At 36.8% G+C, this 24709-nt stretch overlaps 1 protein-coding gene and 1 pseudogene across 1 annotated transcript in view; one reads left to right on the top strand and one right to left on the bottom strand.

The window, feature by feature from the left end:
* The first annotated feature begins 6242 nt into the window (after nt 1–6242).
* LOC143651464 (microtubule-associated protein RP/EB family member 1 pseudogene) lies at nt 6243–7036 on the top strand (annotated as a pseudogene).
* A 15289-nt stretch (nt 7037–22325) lies between these two features.
* The window catches only part of LOC143652400 (neuronal acetylcholine receptor subunit alpha-7), a 103433-nt gene continuing 101049 nt past the window's right edge, over nt 22326–24709 (bottom strand). Inside the window, exon 10 of the mRNA XM_077123998.1 lies at nt 22326–23451. Within this exon, the coding sequence (XP_076980113.1) occupies nt 22933–23451 (519 nt within the window). The 3' untranslated portion in view covers nt 22326–22932. The remainder of the gene's footprint in view (nt 23452–24709) is intronic.

Consider the following 24709-nt stretch of genomic DNA (forward strand, 5'->3'; position numbering starts at 1 on the left):
CATCATCCAGAAGCAGCTGGATTGATAGAACGGTGGAATGGCCTTTTGAAAACTCAATTACGGTGCCAACTAGGTGGCAAAAACTTGAAAGGCTGGGGTAATGTTCTCCAGGAAGCTGTGTATGCTCTGAATCAGCATCTGCTGTATGGTGCTGTTTCTCCCATAGCCAGGATCCATGGGTCCAGGAACCAAGGGGTGGAAATGGGTGTGGTGCCACTCACTATTACTCCTAGTGATCCACTAGGAAAATTTTTGCTTCCTGTCCCTGCTACCCTGAGTTCTGCTGGTCTACAGGTTTTAGTTCCAAAACGGGGTGTGCTTTCTCCAGGAGAAACAACAGTGATACCACTGAACTGGAAGTTAAGATTGCCACCTGGCCACTTTGGGCTACTTATGCCTCTGGATCAACACACCAAGAAGGGGATTACATTATTGTCTGGGGTAATTGACCCTGACTATCAGAAGGAAGTAGGACTGCAACTACATAATGGAGGTAAAGAAGAGTTTTCTTGGAATATAGGAGATCCCCTGGGGCGTCTATTAGTACTACCATGCTCTGTGATTAAAATCAATGGAAAACTGCAACAACACAATCCAGGCAGGACCACTAATGGCTCTGAGACTTCAGGAATGAAGGTTTGGGTCACCCCACCAGGCAAAGAACCATGGCCAGCTGAAGTGCTTGCTGAGGGGAAAGGGAACATGGAATGGGTAGTGGAAGAAGGTAGTGATAAATATGAACTTCGACCACGTGATCAGTTACAGAAACGAGGACTGTAATGCTGTCTTGTTTGTGTTATACAATTTAAGTTGTAAGATATCAAGTTTAAGAATGAATGTTGCCCAAGGATTTGCACGCTATTCTGGAGAGATTTAATGTGTTTCCAGTTATATGCAAGACAGTTGAGTATTGTCAGGTAAAAGAAAAAATGTGTGCTTATTTGTTTTCATTTGGAAATTAAGTATGGTCTAAGGTGATATATATATATATATATATATATATATATATATGTGCCAAGTTGACAAGGGGTGGACTGTCATGGTTAGGGACAGGTGTCAACTTGGCCAAGTTGTGGTACCTGTTCATCTGATTGGGCAAGCGCTGGCCTGTCTGTTGCAATGAGGACATTTCATAGGATTAGGTCATGATCACGTCTGCTACATCCACAGCTGATTCCATTTGTAATCAGCCAAAGGGGAGTGTCTTCTGCAATTAGTGATGCTAAATCCAATCATGGGAAGCCTTTTAAGGAGGACTCAGAGGAGACAGGTTGCATTCCTGCTTTGGCTGGTGAGCCTCTCCTGTGGAGTTCATCCAGGCCATCCATTGGAGTCATCGGCTTCGCAGCCTGCCCTGTGGATTTTGGACTCTGCATTCCTACGGTCACGTGAGACACTTTCATAAATTTTATATTTGCAAGTGTTCCCTGTTGATTCTGTTTCTCTAGAGAACCCTAACTAATACAGATGGTGAAGATGAACTCTAAGTTCTGCATAGTTTGGAAATTTTGAGTCTAACTGAATGCAGTCAACTTGCCACTATCCAGGAAGGATTTGAAGCACTGCTTTCTCAAAAACATATCACTTTGCTCTGTAGATGGCATGTGAGTCTTCGCCGATGTGAGTGCCTGAGGGAGTTTAATGCTGACATGCAAAAAAAAAAAACAGAGACCAAGGGCTGGTCAGAATAGAGGAAACATGCTGCAGCCTGCAACTACAATTTGCGATTTTAAGTTGGGGGTAATTTTTTTGAGCCTTCCTACTTTTGAAAAATATAAAAGCTACTTTATATTTTAGAGTTATCAAAATGCACATGAAGAAATATAGCATGCATTTTAGCTCTAAGAAGTATTTATTTCTGCAAGACTTTCCTTATCTTTAATGACAGTTCAAGGTAACATGTCTTGACAAAAAACTGTGCAGTCAGTATTAATAAAAAGAAATTCTACACCAAAAAATGGGAGATTCTTGGCTGTTTTAATTTACCACAAGGAGAAAAATGGGACAAATACAGGTGGATAATTGTTAAGCTCTACAACTATATAAAATCCATATGAAGTTCAATGACTTTACCATCAATTTAAAAACAGCTGCCATGATGCTCTTAATTTTTTATTTTCATCTTTTTAATTTTTTTATTATTTTATTTAAAAGGTTATGGTATTACAAGAAATTGTGTATAAAATACAGAGGTCCCACATACCACTCTTATTAACACCTTGTATCAGTATGGTACATTTGTTATAATTAATGAAAGAATATTTTTAGAAATGTACTATTAACTATAGTCCATTGTTTACAAAAAGTTACTGTTTGTGTTGTACAGTCATTTTTTAAAAACAATTTTTACTCTAGTAACAAAAAATTTCCCATTTTAACAACATTATAATACATAATTGAGTGGTGTTAAATATGTTCACAATGTTTTCCTGCCATCACCACCCATCCATAATCAAAACTTCACAATCAACCTAAACAGAAATTCTGTACAATTTAAGCATTAACTCCCCCTTCCTTACTCTCACCCCAGGTCACCAGAAACCTGTACTCTAATTTATGACTATATAAATTTGTTTGTTCTAATGATCATATATTGGTGAGCATGTACAATACTTGTAATTTTTTGTCTGGTTTATTTTACTACAACATGATGTCTTCAAGGTTCATCTGTGTTGTTGCATGTATTAGGACTTCATTCCTTTTGTACAGCTGAATAATATTCCATGGTGTGTGTGTATATATATATATATATATGGCAGTTTATTTATCCATTCATTGGCTAATGGGCATTTGGGTTGTTCCCATCTGTTATTAAATGTGAATAATGCCATTAGGACTGTTGATGTGAAAATATCTGTTCAAGTCTCTGCTTATAATTCTTTTGGGTATATATCTAGAAATGGGATTGCTGAGTTATATGGTAATTCTATACTTAACATTCTGGGGAACCCCCAAAATATCAACAGTGGCTGCACCATTTTACATTCCCAGCTTTTTTTACAAATATAAAGTTTGTTTTAAATATAATATTTACTCTCTATTATCACTCATTTTTCTAAATTATGTTCAAGGACCTTAAAAAAGTATTACAAGTAGAGAAATGTAAGACCCCAAAATAACAAAAATAGAAAGCAGCAGAGAAGTGAAAGAGCCTCTGACCACAATCTTCAAAATGCTACAGCCAAGAAAAAAAAGTAAGAGAATGGCAGTGAGGGCCTTCAAAGCACAGACCCTACCTCAATGTGGTTTCTGCCCAACTCTACACTTTTGACTGAAGGACCTGGTTCCACTCTCTCCACCAAGCCTCACCAATTTGGGGTGAGGCTGATTGAGAAGGTAAGTGGTAACCTTGAGACAAAGAATTCTAGAAATCGAGTCAGAGCAGAGCCCCTACCTGCCACTTGAAGATCTTATAGAGACAGGGAATTCTACCAAGGGTCTTCCATTTGACTCCCTCAGATGGGTAGAAATCAAAGAGAAATGTGCTCAACCAAACACAATGAACAGTACTAGCAAAAGCTCATGTTCCTGGCACCCTGTGAATTATTTGCCCTAACAGCAAAATCCATCGGAATTTGATTTGTTCTCTCTTCTGACTGGATGTGGTGTAAATTTAGGGATTAAAGAATATTGCTGGAGTAACAAAACTAAAGCAGGAATCTGAATAACCAGCTCTGAATCTCTGATGAAAGAGAAATTCCCAGAATTTTATGCTGAACTATGAATGCTATGACAATTGTGGATCATAAGATGATGCAGGGTCTACCCTCAGGAAAATGCTTCCAATGCTATCGGGCATCCAGACTGACAACAGCAGCAAGGTAAGATCAGAAAAGTCCAGCTCCTCTCTCTGAGGGGCTCTCTTCCTCTCAGAACCTGAGGCCCAGAGAATAGAAAAAAGGAGGAAATACTCAATCTTCCCCTCTTGCTTGAATGGGACAATAATTGGAGAATTTGGGAACATAGTCAAAGATCTTTTCTTTCAGAGGAAATAGACATCCAGACAGAGCAAAATGCAACATCATAAGATGCAATATCAAGATGAAAATAGATGACATGATTTTTATGCGAACATACTACAGGAAAACAGAAAACAAAGAATGCTATGGTTCGGTTTATGTGTCAACTTGGCCAGGTGATGGTGCCCAGTTGTCTGGTCAAGCAAGCACTGTCCTAACTGTTACCACAGGACATTCTGTGGATGGCTAATAAACTAGAATACTGTTTTATTAAATCATCAACACATTGATTATGTTTGTAGGTGATAATATCTGCAGGTGGCCAAGGGGATCGTCTCCCATAATTAGTGACAATTAATCTAATCAGTTGACGGCTTTAAAGGAAAAGACAGAAGAGTGAATTGCTTTCTCTGCTTATGCTAGCCATCCTCTCTGAGGGGATTCTTTGAAGACCTTCATTAGAGCTGTCTGTCAGCTTGCAGCCTGCCCTAGGGAATTTGGACTCATGCATTCCCACAGTGCAAGAGACGCTTTTATAAAATCTCTTATTTATAGATATCTCCTGCTGGTTCTATTTCCCTAGAGAACCCTAACTAATGCAGTAGACTCGTATTGGAGAGAGAGGCAAAGATTCCATTTGGCAAAGAACCAGAACCCGATAAACAGAAAACGTTCTCCAAAAATTCTGTATTAGAAGTTAATGAAAAATTGATTTTTATTAAAACAAGAACTAAAAGATAAGATAGAAGAATAAAATGTAAGGTAAATTGCAGAACTTTGGAAATGAAATGAGGATCAAGCTAACACTATTTCAGAACATGTAAAAAAAAAGTGAAAAGCAAGAAAGAGAATAGACAACAATGACAAAAAATGAACTTACCAATTTAGAAGAAAAGTTTCAGATCACTATAGGGAACACAAAGGAATAAGGTACATCAGTTTTATACATACACCAAAATGGGGGAAAAGAAGGGAAAATTCATTTTGTATAAAAAAATTCAGGAAATAAATTTTCAGAAGGTAAAGACAATAAACATAATTACAATATCAAAAGCAGGGGTAAGAGAAGACTATATGCAAAATGAATTAATTTTTATATTTTTCAAACATCATTCAATTTGTTCTCATATTAATGCAATGGGAGTTAGCAGAAATTGTTCTGAATTGCTAGATAAATAAATAAACATTAAAGCCTACAATTTCCTTATATAAGGAAACTGCAGAATGACTAAAAATAAAACTAACAACATTCTGGAGATATTGTCAGTGTGATAAATCATGAAATATAATACAATTATATAAAATTATATAGATAACCAGTTAAACATAAAAAGTAAGCCTTCCATTTTAATAATGAGTATAGCAACTAACATGAGGAAAAGAAAAGAAAATTGAAAATACAGGATGCAAAAAATTATTAATTACAGAAATTATGATTTAAGGAACAATAATATTAAAATCAAGTGTATCAGTTTTATTAAAAGATAAATGCTTATCCAAGGTAAATCTAAAACAAAGTGATCCAAAGGTAAAACAAATGTATGGGCAAGGACATAGAAGGCATATACTCAGAAAAAGAAATTTGTAGCTCTGATTTTAAAAGCAGACAGATGTGGATTCAAGGTGAAAGAGTTTAAAGAGAATCAAAATCTAATATTAACTGTGACATATCATATAGTAAATGGAAGCAAAACTAAAAGAGAAGTAATGCTAGTTGGGAGCATGGTCCTATTCTGCCAGGTTCTTCCAGGTCAAGTGGACAATGGGGAGAGAAGGAAAGGCATGTGTATCACACTTACTAACAGGATAGAACATCCAGGAGTGGATCAAGGTCACACTCTGGGAAGAATCCATTTAAACAAATGGAACATATACCAGGCTTGAAAAAAAAAAACACCCTTAATAAATTGTAAACAACAGTAGTAGTTCAGAATACACTGGGCTCAGTGCTATAAAACAAGAAATCATTATTTAATTTTACAAGTGTGGAAATTTTGAAACACTCAAAAATTCAAGTCAAAGAATTATTAAAGCTGAAGTTGTGGGTGGGGACTTTAAAAAGGGAAGCCTAAAGCTTCCATATGACAAAGATGGCAATGTAAGATGCTCCAGGTGCTGTTCCCCACCAGAATCTTTGAACAACTAGTTAAAACAGCAAAGCAATATTCCTCAAAACACCAGTAAACAGGTCAAGTGTTGCAGTGAATGGATGAGGGCTGAATCAAGAAAATGCAGCTTTAAAACTGGTAGGAACTGAACCAGAGCCTAGTACAAGCAGTGGACATGGTCCCACTGACAGCCGAAGATGGCTGTGAACCTGGCTTGACATCAGTGACCAGTGATGACCCAAGTCAACATGATATGATGGCGTGGATCAATGAGTTTCTGCAGCTGAATTTGACAAAAATCGAAAAGTTGTGCTTAGAGGCTGTCTATTGTCATTTTATGGACATACTATTGTCTAGTACCATTGCCTTGAAGAAAGTGAAATTCTAAGCTAAGCTAGAACTTCAAAATACTACAAGCACGTTTTAAGAGAATGAGTGTTGACAAAGTAATTCCTGTGGACAAATTGGTGAAAGGAAACTTTGAGGACAATTTTGAATTCATTCAGTGGTTCAAGAAGTTTTTTGATGCGAAAGTCTATGATCTATAACCTCTAGACAAGGTCAAGAAATGGCAGTGCCTCCCTCATTTGGTGCTTCAGCTCTAAATAAATCAAAGAAACCTCTCAGCTCTAGCAGTGCAGCTCCAGGGAGGCCCATTTCAACACAGACAACTACTCCAACTCCTAAGGCTGGCCCAGGTATGGTGAGAGATCATCCAGGTTTGGATGATGGGGATGGTAAAGCAGCTGAACTGATGCAGCCAGTCAGTGTATTGAAACTTACATCAAAGACTTGGAGGAGAGAGATTCCTAGTTTGGAAAGCTAACGAACATTGAATTGATTTTCCAGGAGAACAAGGGGAGAATGACCATGTGTTGCAGAAGACTGTGTACATTCTTTATGCCACAGATGAAGTCTTTGTGATACCTATTAAAAGGGGGCCCACAGAAAGAAGAAAAGGAATATTAACTACCTGGAACAGCAGAACAACATCCAAATTCTCAAATTCTTCACTCAGTCATGGGCTTAGCTGTAAAATAATCCCTTATATTATTCTTAGAGGACTCACTGGTTTCTTTTCTTTTGCAAAGTAGTACCTCGTCTTAATAAATTTACTCGCAGAAGTTTCACTTCTTTTTCCATTAAGTCTGAGTGAAGAGCTTTTACCTTGTAGCAGAACAGTGTTAACATCTAGTTGGTTTGCGGAGGAAGCAAAGAGGCTGACCATGGAGCACACCCTGTGGTTGCTGGAAACGCTGATTGCTGGAGAAGGCGCTTTTATGTGATGTTTAAGTGGCGAGAGATCTGAGTGGAGAAGTGGTAAGACTGAATAGAATTTTAAGCTAATCTGAAATCTTGGCGAAGAACGTTTTAATAAATAAATGCCGTAAGAGTATTTAAAATATGCTTCCATATTTCAAAATATAAAATGTAACATGACAGGTTTTATGTGTTTGACACCGTGTTTAGGAAGGAAGGGCCAGATTGTGGAAGCTTTGGAACCTGCTGTTCATAAGATTTTGCAGGACGGCTTGAATCCTTGTAGGCTTAGACATTGGCCCAAAAGGAAAGTTGCTCTGTAAAGCCATTTGGGGTCATTGACCGATCGCAACCCTATAAAAGTGCAAGAGGTACTGTTGCCTGGGTGAATACAGGGTGTATTTCAATCCTGAGATATTTGAATTAAAGAGCTCGATTTTCACTGAGGATTTCTCTGATGATTTTTCCAATTGTCCCCCGATTTTCTTTGTTTTGTGTTGAATATGGGGTGTGTCCAGTTTTTTAATCTCCCTATTTTGGGGGACTTGCCCACATCTTTGGGATTTGAATGTGGGTAGTATCCAATTTTACTGTCTTTTAAGTTTACATTTAACATGTTTCTCTTCTTGGCTCCCCTTGCCCACTGGGGACTCCTCTCTGGCTCCTTAAAGTTTGCTGCTTTCAGTAGAAATACAGCAGGTAGGTGATTATGCTGCAAGTTCTTTCTGGACCTCTGGCAAAGGAAGTGACCAGTGAAGGCCATTGCTATCTTGGATCTGCAAGGCTGGGGTGTTTTTGGTACCTGCTGTCTACAGCTCTCCACTGCTATCGGCATACTTTACCAGTGCAGTAATCTCTTTGGAGATAAATCCATAAGCATATTATTAAATGTTAATTTTCTTTTGCAGAAAATACAGTACCATGAGTGACTTAATTATTAATATTTAAAAATATTCCATTCCTTAATCCTCCTTCATTTGCTTTTGCCCACAGTCTATTCAATTCCTTTGACAGAATTCTACAAAATGTGTCACCTACTACTGAGATTGTTCAACCCCTGATATATTTGTATTGATTTGTATCTAGTGGTAGCTTGTCCTAAAATGTGTAATAAAGCAATTATTTTATGATAAGATTGTTGTGTAACACATGCTCTGGATGGAATTCAGAGGAAAACACAGATTTATGATTAGCAATGCCAAAAATGCAAGTAACTAGCCACTGTTCAAATGACAGTGGCGCTATTTCTTTTTTGTGGCATTTTAGACTTTAATTGCCCTAAAATTCCATTTTATTGGGAACTCATTTTCTACCTGGTTTTTCTTGATATGTTTGTCTTTACTTTAAACAATTTCTAAATAAAATTCTGTATCCAAGGAAAAAAATGGTAGGAAAAGCTTGTGGTACGTTTGCTGGCCCTTGCTTCACCCACTCCCTGGCATGACGCTATGCACCCCCATTGGGGGTCACAGGACCTGTTCCGGAAGGACCAGAAAAACCCTTATGCATATACCAGGGTGCCTGTATATTGGTGGCAATCTATTAGGTGGCAACTTGAAAGACTTGCCCATGGACTTGCCCTTCAGGCAAGGCAGCATGCAGATAGCTAGAACAGTATAAGAAACAATTAAGTAAAAACTGCTTGGAGTAAAGGATTACATGCTCTAAGTTATATAACAGAGCACCCAGGAAGAGGAGAAAGTCTATTTAATAGGAAATAGAGGGGGCATTTGAACTCCTTTAAATGGAGAAATCCCTAGGGCCATGAGTAAGCACAAGCCCAGGACAAGATAGAAGCTCAGAAAAGATGGTGATGACCCTGTACTTCAAATTTTCTTGGGCTGATCCTCTTAACAGGAGGGCTAAACCCTGAAGGAGAACACCATTCAACAAATAGCCAATTTATAAACACTGAAGAAGGAATCTTTTCCTTGGTTGGTTGGTTGTTGTTAGCTCCTGGAACTCAAGGAAATCTCAGTCATATCACTAGTTGAATATTAACCAAAAGAACTGACAGCTCAAGGACTATAACCTAGAATTGACACCTTAAAATATTAATATGTATGACAATATACAACAGACGAGTATAAGACAAAAAAAAGAAGAAACAAGAAATTATGACTACATCCAAAGGAACGATGTACAAATCCAGAAACCATCAATGAAGAAGACCATATTTTGGATATACCAGACAAAAAGATGGAAAAAAAAAAAAGATCCTCAATATGCTCAAGGAGATAAGGGAAACATGGAGAAAGAACTAAATGTTTTCAGGAAAACAATGAATGAAGAATATAAGACTCTCAATATAGGGACAGAAAATTTTAAAAGGAACCAAGCAATAGCTAAAAAGAAAAATTCCCTAAAAGGTTTCCACAGCAGATTGGCGCTGGTAGAAAAAAAGAAACAGTAAGCTCAAACTGAAATGATTCTGGATGAGCAAAAGAATGGAAAAAATAACTAAAAAATTTGAGCAGAGACTTATGGGGGACTCACAAGCTTACCAAGGTATGTATTGTGGTAGTCAAAGAAGAAAAAGACAGAAAGGGGCAGAAGGAATATTCAAGGGAAAGTGACAGAAAACTTCCCAAATTTAACAAAAAGACGTGATTATACAGTCAAGAAGCCCCATGAACTGCAGAGAGAGGGAAGAAAACTCCTCCCAAACACATAGTAGTCAAACTGTTGAATGTCAAGAACAGGGAAAGCAAAGTGTTACATACCAGTGAGTTCCAATATTATTAATAACTAATTTCTCACAAGAAACCATGGAGGAAAGAAGGCTGTGCAACCAAATATTTAAAGTACTGAAAGAAAATAATTACCAGACATGAATTATATATCTAGCAAGACTGACTCTTTAAAATGATGTGCAGATTAAGACATTCTTAGATACATGAAAGATGAGGAAGTTCATCACCAATAGACTGGCCCTACAAGCAATGCTTAAGGGAGTTCTTCAGAATGAAAGGAAAGGACATTAGACAGTAGTTCAAAGCTACATAAAGAAATAAAGACCTGCAGTAAAGGTAACCATCTGGGTAATTATAAATGCCAGTTGTTATAGATTATTACTTGGTATGTAGCTCCACTTTTTACTTCTTATAGGTGATAAAATGCAAATGCTTAAAAAGTAATGATAAGTTTAATTTTGGGATATAAAATACACAATGATATAGGGAGTAACAAGTACAAAAAAATGTGGGGGATGAAGGATATAAGAAAATTATATGACCATGCTATTGAAGTAAAGTTGGTATCAAAACAAATATGATTGGTAGACATTTAAGATATTAAATTTTAACCCTATGATAATCACAATGAAAATATATGAAAAATGTATCCAGGTAGAAATGAGAAGGCATTTGATATGGACAAAACAAAGAATCAAATACATATAAAAGTAGGTATTCATGGAAATAAGGGATTAAAAAGTAGGACATATAAAGGCTAAATAGAAAAATGGCAGAAGATAGTCCTACATTATCAGGAGTGACTTTAAATGTAAATGGATTAAATTTTCCCCTCAAAGACAAAGAGTGGCAGAATGGCAAAAAAATAAAAATAAATAAAATAAAAAAAGCATAACACAACTATATGCTGCCTGCAAGAGACTCACCTTAAATTCAAAGATACAAATAGATGAAGGGTGAAAAGATGGAAAAAAATATATATCACGCAACTAGTATCCAAAAGAGAGGTAAGGTGGTATATTAGCAGGATTCTCTGGAGAAACAAAAGAAATAGGACATATTTGTAAATATTATAAGATTTTATAAAAGTGTCTCACACAACTGTGGGGATGCACAAGTTCAAATTCCTTAAGATACATTGTAAACTGGCAACTCCAATGAAGATTTTCAAAGAATTCCCCAGGAGAGGCTGTCTGTCTGAAGTAGAGATGAAAGTTCTCTCTTCAGAATGCTGAAGTCCTCACTTCTTCTTTTAAAACCTCCAACTAATTGGATTAAATGTCTCTCATTGCTGAAGACATGCTCCTTAGTTGATTGTAGATATATCAGTCATAGATGCAATCAACTTAATGATGATTCAAGTCCATGAAATGTCCTTTTAGTAACAGTTAGGACAGTGCTTCCTTGACCAAACAACTGGGCACGATTTCCTGGCCCAGTTGACAAAGGTGACTTTATGTAAAATTGGATAAAATAAGCTTTCTGTAAAAAGCAGTTACAAAGGACAAAGATGACCATTGTATATTGATAAATGGAACAATTCAACAGAAAGATGTAACAATTTTAAATATATATGCACCTAATAGTAGAGCCCCAAATATATTAAATAAATACTGCTACATATAAAGAGAGAACTTGAGTGTTGTACACTAATAGTAGGGGAAATTTTTTTTTTTGCATGGTCAGGCATCAGGAATCGAACCCAGGTCTCCGGCATGGCAGGCGAGAACTTTGCCTACTGAGCCACCATGGCCTGCCCAGTAGGGGAATTTAATGCACCATTTTCAATAATGGATAGGACATCTAGTTAGATTGTGCTGGTTTGAAACTATTATGTACCCCAGAAAAGCCATGTCCTTTAATCTTCATTCCATATTGCTGGGTGGGATCTTTCTGATTATTTTCACAGATATGTGACACACCCAATTGTGGATGGTAACTTTTGATTAGATGATTTCCATGGAGATGTGTCTCCACCCATTCAAGGTGGGGTTGCTTACTGAAGTCCTTTAAGAGGGGACAATTTTGGGAAAAGGTTTAGAGCCACCACAACCAACAGAGCCAACAGAATGGACAGAGCCCTAGGGAAGACATTGAAGAAGCCTGGAGAGAAAGCTAGTAGACGTCACCATGTGCCTTTCCAGCAAAGAGAAACCCTGAACATCACTGGCCTTCTTGAGTCAAAGTATCTCTCCCTGGATGCCTTAGTTTAGATATTTTATAGCTTTGCCTTAATTTAGACATTTTCACAGGCTTAGAACTGTAAATTTGCAACTTAATAAATTCCCTTTTGTACAAGCCATTCTGTTTCCAGTATATGGCATTTTGGCAACTTTTACAAACTAAAATACAGATCAATATGGAAATATAAGACTGGAATGATACTATAAATCAACAAGATGTAACAGATCTATATATATATATAGAACATTTCACCAAACAAAACAGAATAGACATACTTCTTAAGTGCACATGGATCATTCTCCAGGATTGAACATCACTTAGGTCACAAATCAAGTCTCAATAAATTAAAAAATATTGAAATCATACGAAGTATATTCTCCAACCACCGCAGGATAAAGCTAGAAATCAATAACAGAGGGAAAGATGGAAAATTCACAAATGTGTGTAAATTAATTGGTTTGTTTACTTAATTAATTGGTTGTTTAATACTCTTAAACAACCAATGGGTTAAAGTGGAAATCAGAAGTGAAATGAGGATATATTTGGAAGTGAACGAAAGTGAAAATGCAATATATCCCAAATGTATGGGATGCAGTGAAGGCAGCACTGAGAGGGAAAAGTATAGCTCTACATGCTTATGTTATAAGAGAAGAAAGACTTCAAATCAAAGACCTAACCTCAAAACTGAAAAAGAGACCTAACTAAACCAAAAGTGAACAGAAGGAAATAAATAACAAAGAGTATAGATAAATAAACAGAACCAAACTAAAACAAAACAAAACAAACAAACAAAAACTAGAGGGAATCAATAAAACCAAAAGTTGGTTCTTTGAAAAGATCACTTAAACTGACAAACCTATAGGAGACCAGCAAGGAAAAAAAGAGGAAACAGATAACTAAAATCAGAAAGGAGAAGATAGATATTACTGGAGACTCTTCTGAAATAAACTAAGATCCATAGAAGATACTGTGAACAATCATACACCAATAAATTAGATAACCTAGATGGAATGGATACGTTCTTAGGAACATAAAGACTACCTACATCAACTCAAGAAGAAATAAAAGATCTCAACAAACCAATTACTCATAAAGAGAATGAATCGGTCATCACAAACCTTCCCCCCCCAAAAAGCTCAGGATCAAATACCTTCACAGAGGAACACTACCAAACATTACACGCATAATTAATTCCCGTTCTGCTCAAACTCTTCAAAAAATTGAAGAGAAGGGACTACATCCTAATTCATTACATGAGTGAAATATCACCATCCTACCAAAAACAGAAAAATATCACCCTCCTACTAGAGACAGAAAAAGATACTACAAGAAAAGAAAACTACAGATAATATCATTTATGCAAATAGATGCAAAAATCCTCAGCAAAATACTAACAAACCAAATGCAACAGCGTACTAAAAGACGTTTACATTATGATTAAGCAGGATTTATCTTCAATACACAAAGTTCATCCAACATAAGAAAATCAATTAATATAATACATCACATTAACTGCATGAAGTAAAAAAACATTGATTATCTCAATGATGCAGAAAAGGCATTTGGCAAAATCCAGTCAATTTAAAAAAAATGTTAAAAATGTTTAAAAAATCATTTGTTTAAAAAAAAACTGAGACTATTAAGAATAGAAGAAAACTTCCTCAACATGATAAATACCATCTACTAAAAGCCCACAGCCAACATCCTATTTAACAGTGAAAGATTTAATGCTTTCTTTCTATGATCATGAACAAGACAAGGATGCCTGCTGTCACTGCTGTTGTTCAACATTATACAACCAGAAAAATTCAGCAAGAAAAAAAAATAAAAGATATCCAAATTTGAAAGGAAGAAGTAAATCTTTCGCTATTTGCATATGATACAATACCACATGTAGAAAATCCACGATAAAGTTCTTAGAGCTAATGAATGAACTGAGAAAAGTAGTGGAGCATAAGACTGACACCCCAAAATCACTACTGCTTCTATACACAACCAATAAAAAAATTGAAAGAACAAATCAAGCAAAACCAACAAACCAATTACTAGTAAAGTGATTGAATCAGTCATCAAAAATCTCCCAACACAGAAAAAATCGGGACCACATGACTTCATGGGTAATTTGTCCTATACATTCCAAGAAAAATTAACACCAATTATTTTCAAACTCTTCCAAAACATTAAAGGAGAGGGAACAATCCATAACCCATTTCACAAAACCAATATCACCCTAATAACAAAGCCAGATAAAGATACCACAAGAAAAGTATAGTCCAACGTCCCTTATGGATATAGATGTAAAAATCCTCAACCAAACACTATCAAACCAAATCTTAACAGCATATTAGAAGAATTATATACCATAATTAAGTGGGATTTACCCCATGTGTGCAAGAGTGATTCAACATGAGTAATTCAATTAAAGTAATACATTTATTAATGTAATACACTAATAGAATAAAGGGAAAATACGTGATCATCTTAATTTACATAGAAAAGGCAATTGACAAAATCTAGCACCCTTTCTTCATAAAAACACTTAGAAATCTAGGAATAGAAGGAAACTTCCTCCACATGATAAAAGGCATATATGAAAATTCCATAGCTTTCTCTTTAAGATCAAGAACAAGAAAAGGATGTCCACTGTCACTACTGTTATTCAAAATTGTACAGGAAGTTTAGCCAGAGCATTTTGGCAAGGACAAGAAATAAAAGTCACCAAAATAGAAAGGAAGATATAAAAATTTCCTTATCTGCAGATGATATGATCTGATACTAAAAAAAATTTTGAAAAACTGCCATAAAGCTATTAGAGATAACAAATGCAGCAAAATGGCAAAGTACAAGATCAACACAGAAAAATCAATGCTGTTTCTGTACACTAGCAGTGAATAACTTGAAGAGAAAATAATGAAAAAATAACTTATACTAGCAACCAAGAGAAACTAATAACTGGGAAAAATCTTAATCAAGGCCCAATGAACATGTACATGGAGAACTATAAAACATTGCTTAAAGAAATAAAGAAGACCTATATAAATGGAACAACTTTCCCTGTTCATGAATTAGAATACCAAATATTGCTAAGATGTCAATTCTACCCAAAGTGACTTAGAGATTCAGTATAATCTTAACCATAATTTCAGCAGCCTTTTTGCAGAAATAGGAAAGCTAATCATCAAATATATATAGAAGGGTAAGTGCTCCTCAATAGCCAAAACCAACTTGAAAAAAAGAGAACACATCAGAGGACTCACATTTACCAATTTTAAAACTTCTTACAGAGCTACAGTAATCAAAACAGGACATAAATACAGACCAATGCAATTGAACTGAGAGTTCACATCTATGGCCAACTGAATTTTCACAAAGATAACAAGTCCGCTCAATGGGGAATGAAAGTTTTGTTCAACAAATTTTGCTGGAAAAACTGGATATCCACATGCAAAAGAATGGAAACCTCCTACCTCACACCATAAATAAATGTTAACTCAAAATAGAGTTAACACCTAAACATAAGAAGCAGAGATATAAGACTTTTAGAAGAAGACACAGGGAAGACTGTTCAGAACCCTGTGTTAGGTAATGGTATCATGGACTTTACACTGGAAGCACAAGCAAGAAAAAAATTAATAAATGGGACTTCATAAAAATTAAAAGTTTGTGAGCACCAATGGTTTACCTCATGAACATAAAATGGCACAGTACAGAATGGGAGGAAATATGTGGAAATCACATATCCAATAAAGATTTAATATCCACAAAATATAAGAAAAGCCTGCAGCTTAACTACAAAAAGACAAATAACCCAATTTAAAAATGGACAAAAGACTTGAATAGACATTTCTTCAATAAAAAAGATGTACATATGGTCAAAAAGTACATGAAGAGTGGCTCAACATCACTAGCATTACAGAAATGCAAATAAAAACCACAATGAGATATTAGGTCACGCCCACTAGAATGGCTGATATTAAAAAATGGAAATTAACAAGTGTTAGTGAAGATGTGAGGAAACAGGAATGCTCGCTCATTATTTGTGGTAATGAAAGTTGTGCAGTCACTGTGGAAAATGGTTTGCTGGCTCCCCAAAGAGTTAAGTGGAGAACTACCATATGATCTGGCAGTCTCTCTTCTAGGTATATACCCAAAAGAATTGATAGTAGGGGTTCTAACAGATACTTTCACATTAGAGGCATTATTCACAACTGAGAAAATATGGAATCAACCCCAGTGTACATACACTAATGAATGAATAAATATAATGGAATATTATTTGGCTGTAAAAAGGAAGTTTTGATGTACCTTGAAGATATCATGTTGAGTGAAACAAGCAAGACACAAAAGGACAAATACTGTATGATATTCATATCACTATGAAGTGATAAGAATAAGCAAATTCATAGAGTCAGAAAGTAGAATACAAGTTTCCGGTGAGCTGGGGCAGGAATAGCAAATGAGCAATCGATGCTTAATTGGTGCAGATTTTCTGTTTGGCATGACGGGAAAGTTTTGAAAATGGATGGTGGTGATCATAGCACAACATTGTGAATATAATTCACACCATTAAATTGTATATTCAAATGTGATTACAAAGGAAAATTTGAGGTCATATATATATTACTAGAATAAAAATTTTAAAAAATTGATAGAATTGTGCAACACAAACAGTGAACCCTAATGTAAATTATGGACTATAGTTCATATCACAATTATAATAATATTCTTTCATCAGTTATAGCAAAGGTACCATGCAAATGCAAACTGTTAATAATAGGGGCGTATATGGAAACTGTATTTTCTAAATGATTTTTCTGTAAACCTACAACTTTCAACATCTCTAATAAAAGTTATTACTAAAAAAAGAGAAATCCAAGAGTGAGTATGTGTAAGTGTGTGTTTGAATATGAATGTGTAAGAAAATGACAGAACTACTTTCAGTGCAAAGGACAACCCTGTAAAACTAAGATGTCTCTCAGAGGTAGAAGAATGAGAAATACACATGATCACCTCTACTTCTGTTAATAAAATATTTTATGGTTTACAAATGGCCTGGAATTACAGAAGATCTAGAAAATAAAGGCAATGAAAATACTAGTATCAAATCATTCGGATCTCTGTTAAAGCTTTGAGCAGAAGAAAATACAGAGCCAAAAGCAGCTGCACAGGATTAAATAAGAATAAATGGAAATGAATGAATTAGGTATCTATCGCCAATTTAGGAAAACAACAACATAAAATAAAAGTAGAAGAGAAGTAACAAAATATTAAAAACAAAAGCAGAAGTTTAAGAATTTCATAACAGTAGAATTTGATGATGGGCAATACTTAGAAGTAAATTCAGAGAAATCTAACAAAACAGAGGAGGGACTGGTGATGATTGTTAGCAGAAATAATTAAATTTAGAAAAGAGGATAAACTTTAAATGTTACTACGGAGAGAGACAGAAAGGGTAAATAAGTGGGCAGAAGTGTCAGACATTTTGCATTCCTGTGAGCACACAATGGGAGTTTGACAACATAGGGGTCATTAAGACCAGAACTGCTGGCACCACCTCCCAGGGGTGATGGCAATGTGGTCCCCCTTCCCTACATATGATAAATTATGATAATAGAATGTTAAATCCATATGTAAGGGAAGTAAATGGCAATGGGAAAAGGAGCCAAGTCAGATGTGGTCAGCAACACTTCCAGGATGGTCTAGGGAGGGTTGGGGAGGGGTTTGGTTTGTCAGACAGAATGAATGAGAGAAATAGTTAAATTATGTAAGAAAGGGGCCTCAAGAGAGCTTTTAGTTAAAGCTTCGGTCAGTCTTTCTTCCCCTACTGTGGCCGTGATGAGTGTGCTGACTTGCCTGGTGCGACCCACTGGCACCCATGGCAGGGCAGATCCCTCCGTTCCTCTCCAGATCCCTTTGTGCTGGGCTGGAGAAGGTAGCCTCTCTAGCAGCTGTGACTCTCACTGCTTTCCTGCTTCTGCCAGGAAGGTCAGTCACTCAGGACCACAGAAGCTGGCACCTAGTTTCCTAAAGTGGTGAATAAGTTTAAAGGATGTGTGTCTGAACATAGGATAAAGTAAAATGCTTGGTGAGCTAAATAAATAAACACAGAAGGAAGTGGAAATACACTTAGAAAAGAAAAAGGGCAGATAACTACAGATACAGAGGAAATTCAAAATTAATAGCAGTCTATGCTGGAAAACTTTGCAACTATGTTGAAAAAAATGGCTGAAATCAATTTTCCAGGAAAATTTGTGACTAAAATTGACTACGGAAGAGCTTGAGGACCTAACTTGCACAATGGGTGAAACCCAGTAATGTACTAGTGATAGTTCGGACAGCTGTGAGATAAGGTTTCTTTATACTTAGATAGAAGATAAATTTAAGACCAAGTAAATGGTTGCAGAACAGAGATTTTTTTCAAAATATGTTCCATTTTTCTGAAGTCAGCATAAAAGGAAAACAAAATCTGGAAATAAAAGCACACAAAAGTAAACTGTAGAACTGTTCATCTCAATTATGAATATTTATAGTAAAAATCATAAAAATGAGCAGTGATCAGGTAAGGAATATGATAGGGGGTTGGTCTTGAGAAATCTATTAATTTTGAGGAAGCATGCAAGAATAAATGGGAAAAACCTCATGATCATCTCCAAGGATACTGAAAAGGCTTAACAAGTAGCTAATATATATTTCTAATTTTCCCTAAAAGTATTACATGTCCATGAGTACACGGATACTTATTTTTATTATGACAAGGAAATTACATGTCATCATACAATTTAAATGATGAGACATTAAAGCACCCATTAATGTCACAAACAAGAGAAGTATTTCATCTGAACCCCTATTACTTAACACTGTTCTCAAACGGTAGTTTAATTCAATTGACTGAGACAAAAAAATGAAAGAAGTATTAGAAAGGAGGGGGCAGAAGAAAATCTCAGAAAAATAAGAAACCACAATTATAGTGGCTGATTGTGACATTAATATACAAAATAAACTATTTTCCTATACATCTAGTGAGAAAAGTATTTCATTGAAAATGGCAGACAAATGATAAAACTTCTAGAAATTAACAAAAAGAAATGCATTGGTTTTGTCTGAACAAAACCATGAAATTCTACTGAGTGATTTAAAATTAGATTTGCATAAAAGTTTCGATTGCAGAGTTGTTGAGTAAGAAGACAACAATTTAAAGATGTCTGTCTCTTCCATATTAACCTATAAATTCATTGTGAGCCCAATTAAAAATAAATGTGAGTGGGCGGGCCATGGTGGCTCAGCAGGCAAGAATGCCGGGTTCGATTCCTGGTGCCTGCCCACGTATAAAAAAAAAAAAGAAAAATAAATGTGAGTGTGTTTTGAAGGGAGTGTATAGTTGAAAATGCCTGAAATTAATATGAATAAATCTGTGGTAATTAAAGGCATTCATAGAGAGATAATCAACGACACAGAAAGAGATAAAAACACATAAAGGAATTTAGTTTACAGATAAAGTGGTATTTTGAAGAATAGGGGAGAGATTATAAATGTATTGTAGGAGTGCCCTATTATGTATTTTGTTGGCATAACTGACCAATTGTTTGCAGGGAAAAATTGGTTCTTTACCTCTATTTCCTACAATAAATAAATTCCAGAGATTTAGAAGATGTAAAAGTAAATAAATGAAATAAAGAAAGTTTTAGAAGAAAATATGAGTAAATTTATTTATAATCTCAGAGTAGGGGAGGCCTTTTAAAATTGGAAACCAATGCCAGGATCTACAAAGGAAAATCACAAATGACAACATAAAAATTTTAAATTTCTGCATGCCAATAAATAAGCAAATTAATAAAGAACATCAGAAAACAAATGATCAATAAATAAAAATATTTTCAAGACAAAAGACAGAAAGGTCCAAAAGTACATGGACAAATTACATAAAAGCCAAATAACCCAACTGATAATTATGCAAAGGACATACACTTACAAAAATAGAAATTACCAAAAATATTTGAAAAGATATTCAATTTCACTCACAATGAAAGGGACAAAAATCAGAAAAATTTACAGTATAATATTAGTTTTCACCAATCAGATTGAAAAAAAAATCATTTGATAATATCCAGATCTGAGAAAGTTTGAGAAATAAGCCATTTCATTACATTGTTGGCCGGTGCAACCATTGTTCAGTTTTTGGGAGGACAATCTTACAATAGCTATAAAAATTTTAAATGCACATAGCTTTAAACCAACAATTCCATTTCTAAGCTAGACTTTATATCAAGATATAGTCACAAAAATATGCTGAGATATATGTATGTACAAGGATGCTAATTATAGATTTGTGTATAAAAATAAAAATTGGAAGTGCTCTATATGCATCAACAACAATAAATTATAGTCTGTTGAGAAAATGAGACACTAAACAGCTAGCAAGAGGAATGAGGTAGATCTTTATGTCTCTATGGAAAAGATCTTTAAGATGAAATCGTTATTAAAGAAGGCAAGGTGGAGAGCACTTGGATAGTGAGTTCTAGAAATGGTATGTCTGTCTCCCTACCTTCCCCTTGCCCTCTCCCTATTCCTTCTTTTACTTTCTTTCTTAACATCCTTTCTAGAAGGGTATCCGAGAAGGCATCAGTTGTCCCCAGAGAGGAGAGAATACAGAGAGCATGGGAGGCTAATATTTCTGCTATTCACACTTGGCTAACCATCTATGCATCTATCCCTTTCATTATTATCATTTTTATTTTTAATGTCAGAATAGTTATTTGGGTGGTCAAAATGTGAAGTATGTACTTTTGTTTGCTTTTGATTTTTTTTTTTGCATAAAATACAAAAACTCCCAATTTTTTTCAAGCCAAATTGTGGTAGGCATCCATTTTTGAATAACGATAAGAAATGAAGCATTCACTTTATAGATAAAAATACTCCTACTTGTATCCTAGATACCTCAAATACAAAACACAGAAAATATTGTGCATTGCTCATTCATATCATGCAACATATGTAAATTCCAAGGATGACCCTGCTCCAGGCGTGATGCTGAAATGCCCTGATTTATCAACCTTTTATTGAAAACAGGGCATCTTTAAAGCATCTCTTTTCTTAAGTCACACGCACATTTGCTCACGCACATACACAGACCACACACACAGAAGTTGCCATCTCCATCTTAGTGCAAAAGATTTATGCGCATGACCCAGAAATGAGTGAAATAAATGGCTGGAGAAATGTTTTGAAAGTCTAATCTTTCCTCATTATGTACCCACCTCTATTTTAGTAGGAAAATAAAGACACTTAGGAGCCCAGAAACCTGCAGCTTGAACTCTGAGCTGTTGCTGGATGGCACAATAGAACAGGAGAGATCTTCTTGCTCTCTGATCTCTTTAAAAAATAAGAATGGGAAGGTGATTATTGTCAACAAGATAATATGGACCAAGAAAGGTGTAATCACCTGAAGTTTAAAAAATTCAAGTTCCTCTTCTCTTCAAAACATACATTTCCAGGGAATCCACCCATTGATCCTGAGCCAGTTTTCTGAGCTGAAGCTGGGATGGGCAGGCTGTAGAGAGACAGATCCCCAAAAACCAGATCCAGTGTGCCTGACTATGCTGGCCCCTCCCTACTGGCCACTTCTGACTTGTCATCCAGGAAAGCCACTGGCCATACAAGAAGCCAGGAGAGACCCCAGCTCCTAGCTCCTGGCACTGACAACATTTTGTTGTCGATGAACCTAAATATTACAAAGACTCATTGACCCCAATACTTTTTGGGGGGTATATGTGTGCATGGTCTGGGAATCGAAAGCGGGTCTCCTGCAGACCCCAATACTTTTGAAGCACCTAATGCATTATTTTTAAAAACACATAAACAGTTAATTTAGCTTTAGCTATTATTTTTGGCTCATGATTATACTAGAACTCTGCTTGTCTTTTGGGTTTTGCAAACTAAACAGACTCACTCAAATCCCCATTGTCCAGGGATGGTATATAAAGCACTGGAACTGACTGGGATCTTTAGGAAAAAGATCCTGACTCAGCTGAAGCCACACAAATCACTGCCCCTCCTGATCCCCTTGACAGGGTAGGTGTGCAGACAACCATTTACAAGACTACGTCTTCTTTCTTTCTTTCCTTTCCTTTTTTTTTTTTTTTTTTTTAACATAGAAACAGCATAACCCTATTTCTCTTAACAAACTATTTTTGTTAGAGGAAAAAAAGTCGATTTGTAGGAAAACTAGTGGTTAGGGTTTTAGTTTTAGATTTTTCCCCCTTCACCAGTCAATTGTTTGAGTGGATTTAGTGAGTTTGGTTTATGATGATGATTTTCAATTTAGGTTTTCACAGGCGTAAGCATATGCTGGATTTTGCCGGAGGCCATCAATGGCAAAAGACATGCAGGCATGCAAAACCAGCTGTGCAGGCTTCAGCTGCATCGCACCTCTCTGAGGGGTTCCCCAGGAAGAAGGGACACGTAATACGATGCCTCAGGCATCCTGAGACATACGGTTGCTTCAAGGGTATCCATTCGCCCACCGGAGAGGATTAAACAAAACTTTGATGACACTCTATTACTGAAAGTAACAATGAAACCGTCAGCAACATGGGCAAGGATGATCAAGGTGCATCTGAGCTGTCAGGCATGGATTTAACACTTCAGTGGGATTAGCATCCCGTTTTCTCCCAAACCAAAAACATTTTCTGTCTGTGCATTTCCCCATACGCCTACAGGATGAAGAGGAGGTTAAGCGAAGTCTTTAGACACGGCCTCCACGAAGTTGGGCGCTGACATGAGGATGCCGATGGTACAGATGATGGTGAAGACCGAGAAGGCCATGAGGCACAGACGGTCCACCACGCAGGCCGCGAACTTCCACTCGCTGCAGACCGCCTCGCTCTCGTCCTGGCAGCGGAAGCGGTTGGCGATGTAGCGCACTTCCTCCAGGATCTTGGCAAGGTCCGGGTCGCCCTCGGAGGATGGCCTGCCATGCAGGAGATGCTCGTGGTGCGTGGGGGAGCAGGCCATGCGGCCGCACACCACCCCGGAGTCGGGCGTCGGAGCACAGTGCAGGCCGTCCAGGCCGCGGAAGCCAATATACAGCAGGTTCCCATTGCTGGTGGGGGGCGCGGCCACCGTGTTCATCTCCACGCTGGCCAGGCTGCAGCGCCGCTGCTTGTGCTGGCAGGCGGGCCGGACCTTGTCCTCCCCGGGCCTCTTCATGCGTAGGAACCAAGCACACCAGTTCAGGAGGATGATTCTGGTCTGGGGAACAACAGAGGGTTAGGAGCAGTCCAGAAGCGAGCATCAGCTGATCGCAAGGGCAGCAAGGAGAAGCGAACCTCCCAATATGGAGGTGGCTCTACATTGCAAGACCCTTTTCTTCCACCCGGGGTAAAAAGCTCTATGGCCCTCCCAACTGATTTTATGCAGGTGAGCAGTGCCCACTCTTTAAACTGGTTGGGTTAAATGTGAGGTAAGAATAAAATCAATGCAAAAAATCACCCAGGAATGAGCTGAATTATCTTCCATGAGCTCATGCCCCAGCAGGTGGCAGTAGGCGACACTGCCATCTCAGAAAACACTGTCTTGATACCAGAGCCCCTGGACTGTATGAATTGGGCAAGTCACATACCCTCATCAATTCTTCCTTATCTGTAACTAGGGCATGATAATACCTAATCCCTTGATTCCAAACTGTGTGCCAAGGTACCCCAGAGTGACCAAACTCTCAGGGTGTCCCAGGATATTATACATTTCCAAGGGAAATATACTACACAAACCAACAATTCAGAATTTCTACATTAGATTGTATTTCCCCTTCGATCATGTCATATGTTTCCAGAGCTGGCTTAATGCAGTTGTCCTGAAAAAAATACAAGTGCCCAAGCAAGTCAATGTGAAACAAAAAATGAGAGTAATATCCCCAATCCTGACCCCAAGGTTTGAGATCTTGTGCTGTGCCCAAGGGATAGAAAGTTTGGGTGTAAATACTTAGTAAGTTGTTCTGATCTGTTTAGTAAACATAACTATTAGGTATTACTTTTGGTTTGGGGGTCTGTGAAAAAATTTCTGAGATACTTACAGGGCCATGAATAAAGAAAGTTCAGGAAGCGCTAGCCTAACTCACTAGGCTACAAAGAAAACTGAATTAAATGAAGATTGAGATAGTTCTTTGAAAAGTGCAAAGGAGGGATTGACAAACTGACTATAGAGGGCCAGAGAGTAAATATTTCAGGCTTGGCAGGACACAAGATCTGTGCCCCAACCACTCAATTCTGCTATTGCAGTTCAAAAACAACTGCAGTGTGCAAATGAGTGAGTGTGGCTATGTTCCAATAAAACCTTATTTAGTCAAACAGTTGTTAGTCTGGATTTACTAAAATAATTGGTGGGCTGTATTTGGCCCATGGGCCACAGTTTGCAGAGCCCTAATCTGAAGTATTTTACTAGTGCAAAGCACCTACAATGTATGGAAAACACAATCACGGTTATTGTCTGTATTGTCTATACCTAAATGGAA

Source organism: Tamandua tetradactyla, chromosome 12 (genome assembly GCF_023851605.1).
Source record: "Tamandua tetradactyla isolate mTamTet1 chromosome 12, mTamTet1.pri, whole genome shotgun sequence".
Lineage (NCBI taxonomy): Eukaryota > Metazoa > Chordata > Mammalia > Pilosa > Myrmecophagidae > Tamandua > Tamandua tetradactyla.